Consider the following 18,320-nt stretch of genomic DNA (forward strand, 5'->3'; position numbering starts at 1 on the left):
TCAGAAGTTACCAGGCAGCATGCATTCAAGCTTAGAGCCAAAGCATGACCCCTTTCTAAGACTGAACATCTGCATAAACGAATGCGTATGAATGTGTGCTTGTGTGTGCGTACGCACTGCATGAGTGAGTGATATAGGGTGAGAGTGGATGGAACAAAGACATCTTGGTGGGTGGTTGAGCTGTAGAGTTATTTTCGGCGTAAATAAGGATGAGATGAAGAACATTACCCCACCGCTGCGTCGGTACCTCCTACTTCACATGAGCGCAGCCTAACCTATTGCCACGTGACCTCACTGCACGTACAAGTCGCAGCAGGGAGAATGCAGTCATCTCCACGGCTAAATGGCTGTCTGCCTCTGTGATGTAGAAAATAGAGGAATTCAGCATGAGGTGAATAATTGCTTGGTCCTGAGCGTGTGATGTGGAGTGCCAAGGTGGGGTGAGATGACAACGCATTTGCATGCATTACACCTGAGATGGAGCCCGAGGATGTCTTTGTGCCAAAAAGTATACTAGACAAAGCTCAGTACCTTTGTTTCGTGATACCACAGCATGCAGTATCAGTAATGATCCAGTTTTGTTTCCCCATATTTAAAATTTTGATTCGCTCCAGTTACTAAAAAGGAAGAAAAAAAACATGACGTTTACTCGGATACATCCAAACTACCGTTTGGTATTCACCCATGTATGTCATTTCAGTTCTTGAAGTCGGCACATATTAGACGTCTCTGAATTTTGGGTTGAGTTTTCAAAGATATTTCTTATTTTGTGGAGCAGCATATATATGTTCTTTATTTTATTTATCATAAAGCATCGTGAATGAACCATTCAAGCTAAGATAAATATTCCCTTTAAAACATTTGCTCACATAGAAATAGTGAAAAGCTTGAAGTTGCTTGGGCATTACCACAGGGCCAGCTTCAAAGCTTCACAGAGGCAACTAAAAAAAACAAACAAATGATGATAATAATATTAATAGGTAGCATTTTATAATATGGGCTGTGACTAAGGGAGCAATTGCCCTGTAATTAAAATAAATTTAAGTACATTTTTATTGAAATTATAATGTAGTTATACTTTCATAATACAAATCTATTTGAATATGTTTATTTATATATCTACAAATACTTAAAGATAAGCATACTAGAATAAGGAGTATTGAGTCAGGTTTTTACTGGGAACAGAAATAATTACACTGTAAGTAAACTGAAGTATATGTAAGTAATTTTACATAGTGCATGAGTAAATTTAAGTATTGCATAACATCAGGTATTTTAAATAAAAGGAGACACAGATTATTCTGTAAGTAGGTACTTTGTTGTAAGTACTATCTAAGTAACTTTAAGTTGTGCATACGTTATGATTTTACAGAAAAGAAGAAATAATTACATTGTAAGTTAATTTAATTAGTGTATAAGTACCATTAAATAATAACTATTGCTATAAATATCACTACTAATATTGTTATTAGTAAGCGTAACCCAGTGGTCTGATCCTGCAGTTTTAGAAGGTTAAATCCAAAGGATACGTATTTTTGAATAGAAATTTCTATATATATACATGTTCTCTCAGTGTTCTCTCTGCTTACTTCGGCTTCCTCCCACAGTCCAAAGACATCCATGGAGTTAACTGGCAGAATAGAATGGCTTTACTATTAATATGAATAATGATCTATGGAAACCCAAAATACAATTCATTAATTCCTTCCTAATTCACTAAAATGTGCAGATGAGCCCTTTTGCAAATTAAATACCAGCTTAATGTGGCAAAAATCTTCTTTATTAACCTCCGCAAAGTGTTTTTTTCTGTCACTACTGTAATCCCAAGTGCTAAAGCATTACCATCACTTGAATTATAGATGCACTGATGCATTGAGTTTCAAACCAAATCCCAATGTGTGTTTGTTTCATTGTTCCAACTAAAATTTGATAAGCGCTTAACGACAGACAATTCAGATCTTGATTACAAACAAAATTTAATTAAATGTTCATTGGCCCAAGACTCACTGGTCCCCAGAATATGATAAGATTGAACTTTTACGTGCTTAACATATCTGTCAGACAAGCAGGAACGGCAACAAGTGATGAATGGCGTAAATATCATAATGTGAGGCTTCCGGTGTGTCGACTTTGTGTTTAGCTGGGACTTTTCCTTATTTCACACCTCTCTCAGGCTGTTGTATCCACCATAGGAGATCCATGCCTGTTAACCTGTGACTTCTTTATGCATCGTCACAGCGCCATTTGATGCTCACACTGTACAGGAAAGGTATTCCTCTGTGGTGCCTCGAGGCAGCCTCCGAGCCTTTGAAATTGCTTTTCAAACATTTTGTTTTTGGGCTTTGACAGGACATATCTCTACTATTCATAACTCGCACAGCATTCCAGCAACCAGCCGAGACTTCTCTAAATGAAGTAAAAAGCCTCTGTGACATCCAGCATTTTTTCTTTTTTCCTGAAAAGCGTCTATCATTTCCCAGCTACTCCTGTCTTTTTGACACTGAGACCTGGGCAGCTCTCAGAGGAGCGAAGTGGTGGAAAGGCAGGGTTGCAAACCGTCTAAGTAGACCTTACAATTTCTGAGTGCTCAGATCAGTTGGAGTTTTCAGATTTCTCCAGCTTCCCATCTATGAAACAGAACTCAGATTTTGTGTGTGTGCGTGTGTATATTTTGTATTTTTTAGGCACATGTAATATACACATAAACCCAACAAACTTTCAAATAATGACTTGAGGATAGTGGGTTAATGTACAGGTAATCCCACACCAAAAAAACGAATATAGGAATAAAATATCTCAAAGAGAAAAGAAATCTGATTTTGGTCTACTCCAACCCGTGTGCCTGTCTCTGGGACACTCGTCACCACACAGTTGTCAGTCAAAGATGCTTCACTAGTGTTGAGAGACAGCTGTGAGGAGTGTCAAGCATGAAATAAGCTGAGGAAGAAGGGGCTGATCAGTGTGTAGGAATATAAGAAGGGTGAGGTGGGATCGAAGCTGTTAGTCCTGTCATTTCTCAGTAGATTATAGCCTAAGGTCTCAAGCATGAGCTGAATGATGATGACTTATTAGTCTATGTGTCCTACTAATGAGTGGCTCCCGGCGGAGCTCCTCTTGGTGAAAACCATTCAGGGCATGCCAGGGGGATTATGGGGAGGGGATGAGGGGTAAAACCAGCATGCGCACTTAGACTTCTGATTTCATTTTGTGACTCTGGCAATTCTGTGTACAGCTGAACTATGCTGAGTCTAGGCTGACCCAGCTGGAAGGATGTCATTGCGAGAGGACCTGCAGTGCCAACGGTCTGGTCTACCGGGATAAGGAGCTGTGGGTAGAACCCGAGAACTGCAGGAACTGCGCATGCAAGGTGAGTGCCAACCTCATCCTCAAAGAGTGAGACCTTGGCTTTTGGTTATCTACTTTCAATTATCACACCCTAAAAACCTCCTTATCAAGCACTTTAATCTCACACTGGTGACACATAATAGTGCAGCAGCATCTTAGGGTCCTTTTTCTCTCTTTAATGCAGTCTTTCCAGCCACCATACCTGCCACTTAGCTCTCTTAACTTGCCTTCCCATCAGACCTCCTTTTCACCCAGCATCATCTCTCTCTGCCTCCTGCCCGCCTCCTAATAAGTGCCCCCTAATCAGCCTGACTGCCTGCACTCATACACAGGAGCCAGATTTTAAAATGCAGTGAATCAGGCCATCGCTGGCCTGGGAGAATTAGACTTGCTGCATCATTGCACATCAAGCACAGGGTGAAGTTTAGTCAGTCTGGTTTCCTCCCATGGACATGCCATTAACTGATAACCAGGGTGTCCCAGGGAATCATTTCAGATGACTCTTGAAATGAAGAGGCGATGGCAGAGAGGGAGGTATCAGTCTCAAAAATTAAGACAGTCCTTCAGGACCTCGACTGTCATCAGGCTACCCTCATTCAGTCTCTACTGTGTGAATAATCTGTTTTCAGATTACATGGCATCATCGTTTGTTCATTATTCTTAAATAGCACAGCTGTCAGTTTAAGAGTAGTTCTAAATATAATGTTATGAATAGTTTAGCTGGTTTATATGACACTTGGAATAAAAACTTTGCTGCTTTTGCTGTGTGTATGAACACGTCGCAAAGAGCTCTTTAAACCTTAGCTAAGGTTAAAACAGTCCTCTATAGGTGCAAATAAGGTGTAATCCACAACTTTCAACTACTGCAAACCTTAGTGGATAAAAACATATATCACACTATATGTGTTACAGATTTAGTGGTAAAAAAAAAAAGTCCCCAACCCCCAAGCTAAAGATTTAAACTGACATAAATACTTAAGCAAATGTATCCTATACTGAGACACAGAAGGGAGGAGACATACATTCAAAGTGAATTTTACAGCAGTGCCATAGGCAAGACCCTTATGTTCACACCGAGCTTTGGATTTTTCCTTGTAATGTTTGTTTTTATTCGTTTAAAACAAAAGAATATCACCTGCTCTTACAGAACGGTGTGGTCGAGTGTCGCAGGATTTTCTGTCCTCTGGCAAACTGCTCAGAAGACTTGTTGCCTGTACATGTGGATGGGAATTGCTGCAAGACATGCAGACGTAAGTATAATGAGTAAGAACCAAGCCCGTGAACAGAAGTTAATTTTTCTGTTCATTTTTTAGTCGTTATGACCCAAAATGAGTGACTACGACTCAGGAACAAAGTGTTTACAGAGGTCAAGAAAAAGAGCCGTTTTTACATAGACTTCTATAGGACTTGAAGTCTTTTTGTATCCACAGCTATCGCCCTCTGGTGGATAGAGTGCTGGTTTAAAGCAGTTCTGAATTACTTTCATTTTTCCAACCAGGAAGCTACATCCTTCTTCGGGGTATAGAATTTTTTTCAGCTATTTATTATTTTAAATTGGCAGATTTAAGTAGTGGTTCAAATCCAGTCTACCATTGCATCTCAACTACTTGCAATGGCTACTGCTGAGTCTACATGCAGCATTCATTATTTTCAGTAATGGTCGATATTAGAAAACACCTATAAATCTATGAAGTCGAAGACTGCATGTTAATTGGGTTCGAAATTAGGAAAAACTTGGCGTGGTGCCCTGTATCTGCCACCTCTTTTAGGCTATTAGTGGCTGAGAAGTGCCTGATTTGCTTTGTTCATTTGTCAGTTTTTGGAATGAGCTCTTCTTAGCTTGCTATCTTATGCTTTCGACACCATCTACACAATTACTTTTGAAGTGCCAAAGCAAGAGAAGATTTCTGGTGTTGCCTTTTTGCAGCAGTGTAACAATGTTACATTGCTTCCTGTTCTTTGCTAGAGAGAGACAGCAATTGGCACAGCCACAAAATATAGCTTTTAGGTTAGATAAACTAGTGTTGTGCCTTAAAAAATCCCCTTATTGACTCACTATTCACCGTAATGGATAGCTAAAGACTGACTCAGTAATAAGGGGCTAAATTTGAAAACCAATTGTTGCCTACTGGTCGCTTCAGTATCAGGCTGTGATGCTGATGCACTTGTAGCTATGGACTTGGTTAAGTTGCTTTTTCATGCTTTTTTTTGTTTTTTTTACTAAAAGCTTTGGTGCTTGCTTCTACTAAGCAATTTTGTAGCCATGATTGACAGCAGCAAGGATTACTGCAGGTCTGTTTGAAAATATGATGCATTCACAGTGTTTACTTGGTCCAACCAACAACACAAACCTCGAAATTAGCAAAATCAGCTAAAGCAAAGCAGGAACTTTGTACATCTAAACCAGGGGTAGGGAACTCCAGGCCTCGAGAGCAGGTTTTAGATATCACTCTGGGTCAACACACCTAAATCAAATGATTAGTTCATTACCAGGCCTCTGGAGAAGTTCAAGACATGTTGAGCAGGTAATTTAGCCATTTAAATCAGCTTTGTTGGATCAAGGACACATCTAAAACCTGCAGGACACCGGCTCTCGAGGCCTGGAGTTCCCTACCTCAGATCTAACGAGGTAGATAGGTGCAACTTTTGTTTTTTTTAATGTGTTGGGCTGGGCTGTTGTTTCTTGGCAATGTTCTTCTGACACAGTGAAGTCAGAGTAAGCTATGGGCCGAGAGCGAAGATCACAGTCATCTGATTTTTATGGAAGCTGAAATGGAATCACTGTAAAAAGCACACAGGGGTCTGGTTACTGCTCAGAGACAACTGTGTCTTCTTACTATACTGCAAAAACACTGAATCCCCAAAGTACAGACAGCCTTTGAATAATTTCAGCCTCCTCTGCCTCTCCTTCCATTCACTCCTTCCTCGTCTTCCTCCCCTGTGAACATCAGAGCTCTGGCACAAAGGAATGATGGAGCGGCGCTCCGGAGCTGCGACTGAGTGCTCCACAGTCCTGCACCCCGGAGAGGAGAAAAAGCAGGACTTCATATCATATGCTTCACTTTCTATTTCTGCTTTATCACCAGAGGAATATGCAGAAGAGCCTTCCTCTGTTGTATTCTTAATGCGCTGTTACAGTTCCTTTCCGCTTGTGCACACTAGCCAAGAACAACTTTGGTTTCAGACGGAATTAACTATGCAAAACTTCAGCCTGGAAACTTTTTTTTTGTAGGCAACCTCCAATTCTCAGTGTTAGCTGAAGAATTTATTCAATTTCTGGTATTTCATAGTTTTTGTGCTTACCCAAACAAAGTGATATAGAAATTGTCCTGTCTTGTTGTTTATTTATTTATTTATTTTTGCCTGCAGCAAAATGTACCTACATGGAACAGACATTTTCTGAGGGACAGCGGTTTTTGTCCAGGAGCTGCCGGGAATGCAAGGTAACTCGTCTTTTATTTTTCCATCCTCTCCCCAGCTATTAGTCTTTATCGTGCAACCACCAGACAGCGCTTCTTTGGAACTTGAACATGCAGTGCTCATGTGTGCGGTGGACTGCTCGGTGCGTTATTCAATTAACCAGCAGGCCTTATTAGTTTTCCCACCCTCCTGCAATCTGTTCAATCTGCCTTTTTTTTCCCCCACCGCTCTAATGGCGAGATAGCCAGGTAATTAGAATAACTTATGAACACGGCAACACAAAGGCCTGATTTGAATCAGAGCTTCATCATTGCGTAGATTATAATTGAACTCATTATTCCAGTTCAGCACAGAACAGAGGTGGGCTTTATCCACTGAGAAGCCATTTATCTTTAAAGGCACTATTTTAAGGAGAAAATTAGCATTTTATGCATTTAATTGCTTACAAAGACCCAGACATTTGGATTCCTGGACTCTTTATTAGCCCTTAGAGACCCTGAAACATCATTAAACAACAAATGTTTGTTTCAAGCAATTACAATCACATTTACTCCTGGACGTAAGATCTGCTAAAAGTCCAATTTGGGCATATTATATTTTAAAGGGGGTTAAAAATGTGTTGTTTTTTTAGCCCTCTTGGCACAAAGACAGCCTGATAGTTTTAATGTGTGTAAGTCAATACGTGCATTTTACTTTCTTTTGTGGTGACATGTCAGATTTAGAAGCATTGATCTGATCTGTAACCCTCCTTCTTCAGATTTTTGCTCTGGCCTCTCACCCTGGGAGGGGGAGAATGGGGAAAAGCAATGACATATCTGTATGTGTGTCATACAACATGAGGCACAAACACAAAAAGAAAGAGAAAAGAAGGAAAGAGAGGACCACTCTAGCCCAAATTATGAAGTATTATGATGCGTGACATTAGTCATTCTGCTCAGCAGCTTCAAACCATTAGTGGTGATTTAAAACTCGGTTAGTGTGTTCACATGTTTAAGTCCACTGACTACAAATCCTGTGTGTTTGATCACTTGCCAAAAGCATGTCATCACTTTTTACTTTGATTAACGACCTCTGAGCCAGCCACTGCTTTCAACTGAAAGCTAGGTCACCTCTAGGGGTGATTAACTCTTAGGGACTCTAAATAAAATTGTCACTGACAAAAACAGAGAATTTCCATTTCTTTAGTATTCGCTGATCCAGCATACAGCAGTGCCATTCCTATAAGGAAGCCTTTAACTTGAAAATCATATGTTCAATATAAGTAACTTTTTTTTAATCTCTTTATATTACTTCTGGGTTATTTCAGTACTGATCATTTTAGTTTACCTCAACTTTATTTATTTATTTATTTATTTTTTACACAATTTAAATCCAAAACATCAGCATTCAGGATCCGAGTTACTTGCCCTACACAACCTGTCACTCCTCCAGCCTCTACAGTCTTAAAAACGGTGTGTCCGGAAAGTATTCACAGTCTACACTTTGTGTTTTTGTGTTATTTTATTCCAAAATTTATTAAATACATTTTTAAAAAATATTTTTTCACCTCAAAATTCTACACATAATACCGCACAATGACAAAGTGAAACAACTGAATAAAATAATGACGATAATAAAACATGTACACACAAAATTGAGCTCAGGTGCATCCTGTTTCCACTGATCATCTGTCAGATGTTTCTGCACGTGCCTGGAGTCCAGCTGTGGTGAATTCAGTTGACTGGACATGATTTGGAAGGCACACACCTGTTCATATATGGTCCCAAAGTTGACAGTGAGTGACAGCCATGATGTCTAAAGATTTAACTGTAGACCTCTAAAGCAGGATTGTATTGAGGTACAGATCTAGGGTACGGTACAGAAACATTTCTGCAGCATTGTAAGTCCCAATGAGCAGAGCGGCCTCTATCATCTCTAAATGGAAGAAGTTTGGAACCACCAGGACTCTTCCTAGAGCTTGCAGTCAAGCTAATCCGATTGATTAGGGTAGAAGGGCCTTACCCAGGGAGCCGACCAAGGTCACTTTGACAGAGCTCCAGCTTTGCTCTTTGAAAAGAGAACCTTTATTATTTCTGCAGCACTCCACCAGCTTGGCCTGTATGGTAGAGTGGGCAAACCCATACAGTGAAGCATGTTGGTGGCAGGATTATGCTGTGGAGATGTTTTTTGGGATGCAGGAACTTGGAGACTAGTCAGGGCCGAGGGTAAGATGAATGCAGCAATGTAAAGAGATATCCTTGATGTTCATCCTTGGTGCTCCAGAGCACTCTAGACCTCGGACTGGGGCGAAGGTTCATCTTCCAACAAAACAACAACCCCAAACACACAGCCAACATAATAAAGGAGGTTCTTCAGGACCACTCTGTGAATGTCCTTGAGTTATCGAGCCAGAACCCAGACTTCAATATGATTGAACATCTTTGGAGAGATCTGAAAATGGCTTAAAATTATTCTCCATCCAACCTGATGGAGGCTGAGAAGTTCTGCAAAGAAAAAAATTGAGAAAATGCCAAAAATATATGTGCAAAGCTTGTAGCATCATACACAAAAATATTTCAGGCTGTATTCCTGCCAAAGGTGCTTCAACAAAGTATTGAGTAAATACTGTGAAGACTAATACTGACTGATGAATTATACTGCACTGTGCACAGGCTTGGTGTTGCTGAGCTCATCATAGCTGTCGATGGCACCAAACAATGCCAGTATTCAAAGAATTGATTTGACAACCATTGACATATAGTTGCATGTTAAAAATAATAGAGTAAAAAGTGCTTTTCAAAAATAAAGTACGTGGTTTTAAGGTTTTCGGCATTTATTGGTATTTTCTGAGATTTTGCAGATTGGGCGAACAGACTGAGCTTAAGCCAAACTGGTAATTTTATTAATTAGTGATGAATATATTCATTTATTTGACAGATGGCAACGCTGTAACAGTTAGATATGTAATCGTTTTATAAAGCTAGCTAAAATATTACCATATATATATTTATTTCCACCCTGGTCACACACAGAGCAACATTATTATTAATTTAAGTTTTAAAATCTAATATTCATTTTATTTCCATGGTTCCTTTGGCTCCTTCAGAGACAAATGATCTATTTGGCTCATTTAGGCTTTTCCTCATTCAAATGTTTTTATGTGTCTACTGTTTGAGTCAGCATGCAGAAATAGTGCAGCTTTAATAAATTAACTGAAATACAGAATACATTTTTAGAAAAAAAAAGCACGATCAGATGGTGAGACAGAGGTTCACCAAGAAACTGGGCTATTTACAGATGACACGAGAAAGCAGTTAAAATGGTTCCTACATAGGGACGACATTGAGGAAAGATGTGAAATATTAATATATATAATTTACTCAATACCCAGTATGGCCTTTCAAAAAACAGCTGATTTAAGTGTTTAAAGTCAGGAAATGGGACTGATAAGAAAAAAATTGGCCTAAAGGTTGAAGAAGCAGTCCTGTGGATGAGAGGTTGCAGTTTTAAATATTATAAGAGATCAGATTGTACAACTGGTGGAAAACTGATTCTCTCTTAATGCATAGCCCTTCACACATCTGACCCCATCTCTGAAATCACGATGTCTTGCCTGTGTCCTGTCCTTCCAGAATGGCCTGATGGTGAAAGTCACAGAGACCTGTCCAGATCTAAACTGCACCCTCAGTGAACAGATCTTACCAGATGGCAGATGCTGCAATGTTTGCAGAGGTACATGTTTCTTTCCACTTCCCACTGCACTTTTCTCAGTTGCACGAATTACTTTTTTTTTCTTCTTCTTCTTCTTTTTTCCCGCATGTACACACCGGTACCGTGTCGCTGTGAGGAGTAAACACAGCCGTCTTCCCAGTGCTGATTCAGGCTGTGCCTCTGCAATAATTTAGTCTCTCTCCCTTGTCATCCACTGTGAATGCTTTTTGGCCCGTGTACCTTTCAGAGCAGATTGGTCTTTCTGCCATAGAGCACCTGCTATGCCTATTTACCTGAACCCCACTGCTTTGGCAGGGAAGTGCTACGGGGTAAATAGCCACTGGTAATTCAGTAAATACATTGAATAAACAAACTACAGGAGGCTGCCATCTACAGAGACATAATGAAAGAATCCCGGGGCAGGTTCTGAGTGAAGGAAATTGCGCTCTTGTTTAGGTAAGCTAGCATTTCTTAGACTCACTGTATTCACACAGGACGGGGATGAAATGGAAAGGAAAAATACATGTTTGGGAATAAGAAAGACAGGGAGGCGAAAAGATAAATGAGTATAGCATAAGACAGCAAAAAGCAGAAAGGTAAAATTAAGTCTTAGACTTGCTGTGATGAAGAGAAGGAAGGGGGCAGATGGGAGGTAAATAAGGTAAAACGCACATGCCAGCAAAAGAAAGGAAAAGAGATGACGACTACAAACTGATATACTGATAATACTGAGAGTGTTAGGTAAAGAATGAGGAGAGAGAGTAAAGAGAAAGCAGGAGAGGAACTAAAGAGTAAAGGAAGGAAAGGACTTGAACTCCTTTTGTTGGAAAGTAAGAGAAAAGAGTAAGGAGAGAAAAGAAAGCTTTGCAGTATTAAGGGAAATATAGCTGAGGAAGGAAGAACAGAAAAGTAGATTTAATACAGTAAGGAGCAGCAATTAAAGATTAAAGTCTCAGTGCCTCTTCTCTCCAAACCTTTTCTTACCTCTCCGACACACACACAGACACACACACACACACACACACTCTTGCTAAAAAGCAGAGTCGGTCATTATTCATTATCATTGTTACCAAATCATCTCCAGGCCTCTTTTTACCGCGTCGTGACTTGGTCCTTTACCACCACTCTGAGATGTAATTGTACCTCGCTGTTAAAGTCCTCGGAGTCACGCTGGCTTTGTTAAATTGGTAATTACACAATTGTCACATAGTCTTCATACCAGGTAGAATTTCACCGGGGAAAGAAAACAAAGAATTGCACAGTGTGAGGGGCTCGTGCAAGCGTGCAGTGCAGTGCAAATCAAAATCCAGCAACGACTCCCCTTTTACATAAACACGCTATCACAGTTGGTCTCTCTGCAACATGTCCACATGATCCTGTGAGGACCTGCTGCAGATGATGTAAGGACTGTGAGGGAGAATAATGCAGGCACAAGTCTTTCTTCGGTAATAGCTCCCCGGGCTCCCTGCCTCGCAGGGCTTTTATGTGCAGCCAGTCTGTCACTCATTACAGGACATGATGGGCTATATCAACTCGTACCTACTGAGCAGGAGACAATCATCTATGTCTGTCTGTCTCTCTGTTGGGTCACATTTTTGTGCATGTGCATGAGTCTCACTCTGGCTTGGTTCAGATCACAGAGCACAGATGAATGATAGATGTAGCTGTTCTCTATCTACGTAGGCAGAAATGATCACACACAGGCAGGAGACCAGAGTTCGAAGTTATCATCTAACTAGCTACTAGCTACAACTAGGTACTTGTTAATTATTGCTAAAAGGGAAAAAAAATAATAAAAAAACATCAATATCATCAGTGTAATTAATCTCACAGCAAGCCACTTATTTGTCAGATACTCACATCAAAACACTACAAACAGCGCCAGCACCACAAAAGGACAGTCAAGAGGTCCAGCTCAGCTACTCCAGTTAGCTGAGGTAATGTCTAGCAGGCAGCTAGTGGCTCCAGCCACCCGTGCCAGCATCTACTTGTAACCAAGAGGCCCCTTTATCATGCAGGACTTCAATATTTAAATGGGCGACTTACATAGAAATTCACTTGTTACCATGACCAGAACCTTTTTCTTCTTTTGTACTAGGCATAAACATGTTTATTCCTCCTAGCAAGTTGGGCACTTTGATGTGTACCCAGTGGAGATTAACTGGCTTTTGTAGATAGTCTCAAGTGGCCATTTGAGGAACAGGCACTTCATCGTTTGGCGTCATTTTTCAGCCCTGGCAGCGGCTGCTTGGGTGGAGCAGCGATAGGGGGAGAAGAGTTAAACTACTGGGCACGATTTCCTCTAGGACTGAAACACAGCTGGTCTTTGGGGAAGTCAGCAATTGGAAGTTTTCACTCATTGCTACTCTTCTATAAACGCGGCTGTAATTATTCCATGTTGCCTTGAGATAGCATCTTAGCTGCACACACAGAATACACTCTACAGTATTTTAATTACATGGCAAAGCTTGTTATACTGCAGTTTTGTGTATGTGTGTGTATTTGTGTTTTGAATTTTGAAAGTTGTCCATTCTGCATAACTGATGCAGTGCTCCACCTGTTGTGGTAGTTGTGGTTTTTCAGAAATTGAAAATTCATTAAAAGGATGTCTTCAAATACTGTAAGAGCACTGTAAGAGTACACTTGGAGATCTTCCTACATCAGCAGAGTTTGTGTGTCTGCATTTGCATGTTTTGTCTCGTTAGCACGTGCACTTTTGCATGAGAACTTTCATTAATACACCAGATTTATTTAAAGTTGTAAACTCACCGTACACTTCAGGCACCCTGTTATCCACAGTGTTGTAGATGACAGGAACAAGGTTGCTCCTTTGTGCATTTATCTGCTTTTATCTCTGTGTTACGGGCATGCGTGTGTGTGTGTTTGTGTGTCTGTACACAACATTTTATAGCCTTGAGTGAGCAGATTTCAAAGGTTTCCTTTGCTCTTTTCTTTTAGGTTATGACTTCTGCGCAGAGGGACTCATTTGTGGGGAAAACTCAGAGTGTAAAAACAGGAATACTAAAGCAGAGTGTGAATGCAAGAGTGGCTATGCCTCCATCCACGGGGATTCTACTTACTGTGAAGGTAGGACCATATTTTTCCCCAGCTCAGGTGAGCCAGAGCCAGCGTGGCTGTCTCATGATGTCTATTAGCACAGGATGTTAAAAGCAGAATGGGTGGCAGCGCGTTGAAGCGTTAAATTCATTGTTCTGTTTTAGGAGGGTGTTTATGAAGGCCGTGGGCTGCAGACTGAGATTTGTTATGAGCTCTGGGTATGACATGATGATGACTGGCTGTAAAGAGAACAAGGATTGCTCGGTTAAAGAGCAGCTATGAACCAGGCTCGGGACTTTGATTATGCTATTGGGGCTGGTGTTAAAATAGATTTTCTTTTTAAACTTATAAGCAATTTGCTTCTTTCATAGGAGTTTGACAATAGAGCTCTGGCACTCCTGTTTTGAGCTTATTGTGATACAGTCAATATGATTAGAGGGTGGCAATAACAAACACAATAAGATAGCCATGTGCCAACAGTGGTGGAATATGTACTTACAGGAAGTTTTGACACAGCCTTTCAGGATAGTTTCAAGCTTTTGCTAAAATCAAACTTTTTTGGTAAACTTGCTGTTGGAAGGATTTTTCCGCCTTATGCATGCTGGGCTTTCCCTGTGAATCATGGCATTTGAGTCTGGAGCCATCGCTTCGCTCATTTTCAGGGGTTTCCAGCCCGTCTGGAAAAAGTCGGTCATCGGGGCGCTTCCACCGTGTGGGTTTTTTCGGTAGAGCAAAAGGCTCAATCTGTGGGTGCTGGAGGCCCAGATTACTTGCGATGGCACTAATGGCCTTATTTGACTGAGAGGCTGGGGAGCGTCAATCTGTGGATTGAAGGATTTGCTCAGCGCTCGGTGAAGTTGTCATTGGGTCGCCGCCACAACAGACTAAATCCACTAAATGTGCTGAGAGCTGTGTAGCCACAAGCCCTCCAGTCTGTCTGCTTTTGTTTGATCTGCATGGTAAAGAGGTTTACCCAGAGCACCACTCAGTCCACAAACAGTCCCACACCGTATGAGGAAAGGCTGGGAAACGCTGATTGTTAGATCAACTATGTAAATCGTGGAGCCGTGGCTCTCGGCATTATCCCTGCGATACCCTGAAGGCATCGCAAATTTCTGTTGTCGCTGGATTAACGGGGATCCAGACGTACATCACGGTAATATTTGATTTGGCTTCCATATCACCTCCCAACTTAAACTGGCTTAGATTTACGCCTTTTCCGAGCAGACTGGAGTAATTGAATCTTTATATGTGGGTTATAATCAAAGCACAACAGTGTGATGGTGTGTCCTCACATCCTAATGATTGTTTTATAGAGCATATTCATTTCTCCACTTGTATTTTATAAACATGAGATTGTGTCTAGCTGTGGCACTAAGCTGTCATTAAATGTGACCGTTACGTCCTCATAAATGATTTAATGTGGCACTGAATAAGTGAAGATGAGATTATTTACTTGCAAACAGAGGGCTGTTTGAGCAAGGATGAGAGGATTTAAGCAGAGCTGCTTTTGAGCCTTCTGGCTTGCATTCAGTCACCTATCGTGTCCTTTTTTCTTTTTCTTTTTTTTAGCTGAAATTGTTCATATTTGGCTCACAACTTTGGATAAACTCTGACTGAAACAGTCAATAAATATTTTGTAGCCTCAGAGTAATGACTGATTAATCTATAACTTAACCCTTTAGGGGGCACTTGTTAAAATGGATGTTAATTTTTTATTAATAACAAGTGTTATTGAAGACTATTACAGGACGTTTTTTTTTTTAAACTTGTGTGACTTTTTTCAAATGTTTTCATTTTTATGGTGCACATAAAGGTCAATGAAGTGACCGTCCATGGTTCCTCGATCGTTTAGGGCAGGGGTGTCGAAACTCCAGGCTTTGATGGCCGGTGTCCTGTAGGTTTTAGAACACACCTGAATCAGATGATTAGTTCATTACCAGGCCTCTGGAGAACTTCAAGACATGTTGAGGAGATCATTTAGCCATTTGAATCAGCTGTGTTGGATCAAGGACACATCTAAAACCTGCAAGACACCGGCTCTCGAGGCCTGGAGTTCCCTACCCCTGGTTTAGGGCGTGTTAATTTTTCCAAAAAGTGTCTAAAAACAACTAAAAACAGTATACATTTAAAAGTCACTATCCAGTGAAAATAACAGTGTCAACAACAGTGTAATGTAGAACTACTGAAAATAAATGTATTGATATAGAAGATTTAAATTTATAACAAGAGACAAAAAATAGCATTCTATGAATAATAACTACTGGTGAGACTTCTTGTTTATTTCTTGTATGCATTTCAATCAAAAATAAATAAATTAAAACCCTGACCTTAATCCTAACTCTAACATTAACCTTATCCCTAACCTTGACCACAACCTTAATCATATTAGATAGTGTTTTCCAAAGCGATTCATGATGAGAAAGTAAAATAAATGTACATGTCTAGATTCATTCCAAACGGTTCTCTTTTTTCCGAACGCGTAACATACCAACAATTTGTCACGTAGCGTTGGTGTGTTACGTTTTGGGATCAGAACATGTTGCTTTCACAACACTTTTGAACTATGTGCTGTATGGGTTTAATCAACCTACCCCAGTTAGTTTTGATGTTATGACCACAAGTGTTAGAGTAGGAAGGGGTGAAAAACCCAATTTCCCAGATTTAGGAATGACACTGAAATTTGACATGCTACACACCATTACTGATTGGTTAGAATAGGTAATGTCACCGACTATCACAAAACCCGATGTTTGCTGATTGGCTGTGGAGGACTCTTTTCATGTTCATGTTACCAAATATGCTTCCTTGCCCAGGAAAGTGTTAATTTGTTACTGAACTAATCTATTTTCTTTTTTAGACTTGCAGGCTAAATATAACAAGAAAGCTTTTTGATTTTGGAGATCACTAAGATCAGACAAAGGCAAAGCACTCCTCTTTTTGTCTTAGCATTCAATGAAAGGCTATTGTTTGAATCTCTAATTGTGAAGATGGGTTTTTGAGTTTCAACACATTTCTCATCCATTTCTGGGCAATGCAAGAATCCGGTTTAAAGCTGCTTTTTGAGGTCAGCAAGTTAGCTGCTGCTTTCTTCTGAGAAAGAAAAACAAGTTAGATCTGAACTGAGAAGGGGCAGGTCACTAAAAAAAAAGAATAAATTAAGTTCTGTCCTGAGAAGAAAGGGGGATCTCTTTGAATGAAAATGCTTTTTTCAGGCATAGAAGTCAAAGAAGTTGGAGCATATTTTGTGTGTCTCCTTAAGCTTGTGTGACACAGACCTGATTTCTAAACCCAGCGAGAATCTAAGCAAAAACAGGAAGGCACCTACTTGGCACATTATGAACATATGTAGAAATGCAAACATGGGCACACCCCGATGATGATCTGTCCCTGTGTGGCTGTTTATTTTAAAATGTATTACTGCATTTGAACTGATATCTTTCTTCATTAAAGATCCAGGTCTACTTGAAAATGTTGCTCTGGGTCTGCTCATTGTTATCTTAAAAAACCTTTACATTTTCCTTCATTACCTCCATCATCAAGCTCTGACCAGTATGACAACATTACACACGACACCGCTGTTCTCCAGTTTTTGTTTTTATTTTAAACAGAATTGCTCAAAGCATTGTTGCTTTCTGACCTTACAGTATATTTACTGTGTTCGTCTTTATTTTCTGTTGTATACATAATGTTAAAATGAGTCTCATAGTAAACATTACCAAACCTTCCGATAATGAGTTCAGCATACACTCAAACGACTGATTCTTTGCCGTCTTAAATATGAAGCAATAATTTGAAGTAAACTGAAAACATATAAAATCAAAGATTTTTATATTTAAATAATGAATCATTAAGCAAAATATACACAAATCAAGTATATGTCATTTGACCACATTCCATGAAGTTTAATGCTTCACATTTTACTCATGTAACAAAATACATGGAACGTTTACATGTAATCAGATGACTTAAAGTAAGCCTTTTGGACACTCTTTGACTATATGTACAAGTAATCCCTGTAGAGGCAAAAGCACATGTTTTTTCTCTTCTTGGCTCTGCATGTCATTAAGAGTGGATCGTTATAGAACAGAAGCCCCACCCACCTGCTGCTGCAGCCATCTGTTTAACAGTTGGAGGGCAGGTAAAACAGCTTGTAACAAACACTGGATGCACTGAAGGCCAAGGTCCAGTGTAAATAAACAGGATTTAAAACTGTAAAAATGTGCAAAAATATGAATACTCTATATATAGGAGATATATATATATATATTCATGAAACTCATTCATCATCATTCATCATGTGTGATTCAGAGGGAACACCATGCTGGAAAACAGCAAAGTAACCTGACAACAAAACAAATGACTAAAATTAGTAATAAAACAAATTAAAAGGAACAATGTTGAAATGATGATGAGTGACATGTCTTTTGATAAGGCCATTTTAAGGTCACCTCAGTGTCCAGTGGCCACCTAAAACAACCAGGCCTTTAAATGATTGTCTCAACAGGTAAAAATTATAAACTGAAGAGAATTTATAGAGCTGATCTTGGAAAAGCAAAATGTGTTTGGCACAACTGTGCCTTGATATCATAAATGTGACTGCAAAAGCTATGAGACAGGACAGGAGTTACACAAAAAATGAATAAGAAATAAACTGGTAAGCTGGCTAGAGGCACTGTTGGCGTTTGACACTGGCTTCATGATTGTTACATTTAATTGATTTAGCTTAAAACTCAGAAATGTGTGACATAAGCCACTGAAAAATAGGAAAATAAAGAGCGAGGATTCACCTCTTCCTGTGTAACAAC

The 18,320-nt window shown here is 39.8% G+C and overlaps 1 protein-coding gene across 2 annotated transcripts in view; it reads left to right on the forward strand.

Annotated features, from left to right (window-relative positions):
* The window catches only part of LOC146525257 (protein kinase C-binding protein NELL1-like), a 788,406-nt gene that overhangs the window by 98,730 nt on the left and 671,356 nt on the right, over positions 1 to 18,320 (forward strand). For both annotated transcript variants that reach the window (XR_014876049.1, XM_085172545.1), the window contains exons 8-12: positions 3,233 to 3,367; positions 4,493 to 4,595; positions 6,715 to 6,788; positions 10,377 to 10,476; positions 13,414 to 13,542. Coding sequence is in view for 1 of the 2 variants with exons in the window: in XM_085172545.1 (XP_085028671.1) it covers positions 3,233 to 3,367; positions 4,493 to 4,595; positions 6,715 to 6,788; positions 10,377 to 10,476; positions 13,414 to 13,542 (541 nt within the window). In the remaining variant the exon portion in view is untranslated. The remainder of the gene's footprint in view (positions 1 to 3,232; positions 3,368 to 4,492; positions 4,596 to 6,714; positions 6,789 to 10,376; positions 10,477 to 13,413; positions 13,543 to 18,320) is intronic.

The sequence above is a fragment of the Neolamprologus multifasciatus genome, chromosome 1, assembly GCF_963576455.1.
Source record: "Neolamprologus multifasciatus chromosome 1, fNeoMul1.2, whole genome shotgun sequence".
Taxonomy (NCBI): domain Eukaryota; kingdom Metazoa; phylum Chordata; class Actinopteri; order Cichliformes; family Cichlidae; genus Neolamprologus; species Neolamprologus multifasciatus.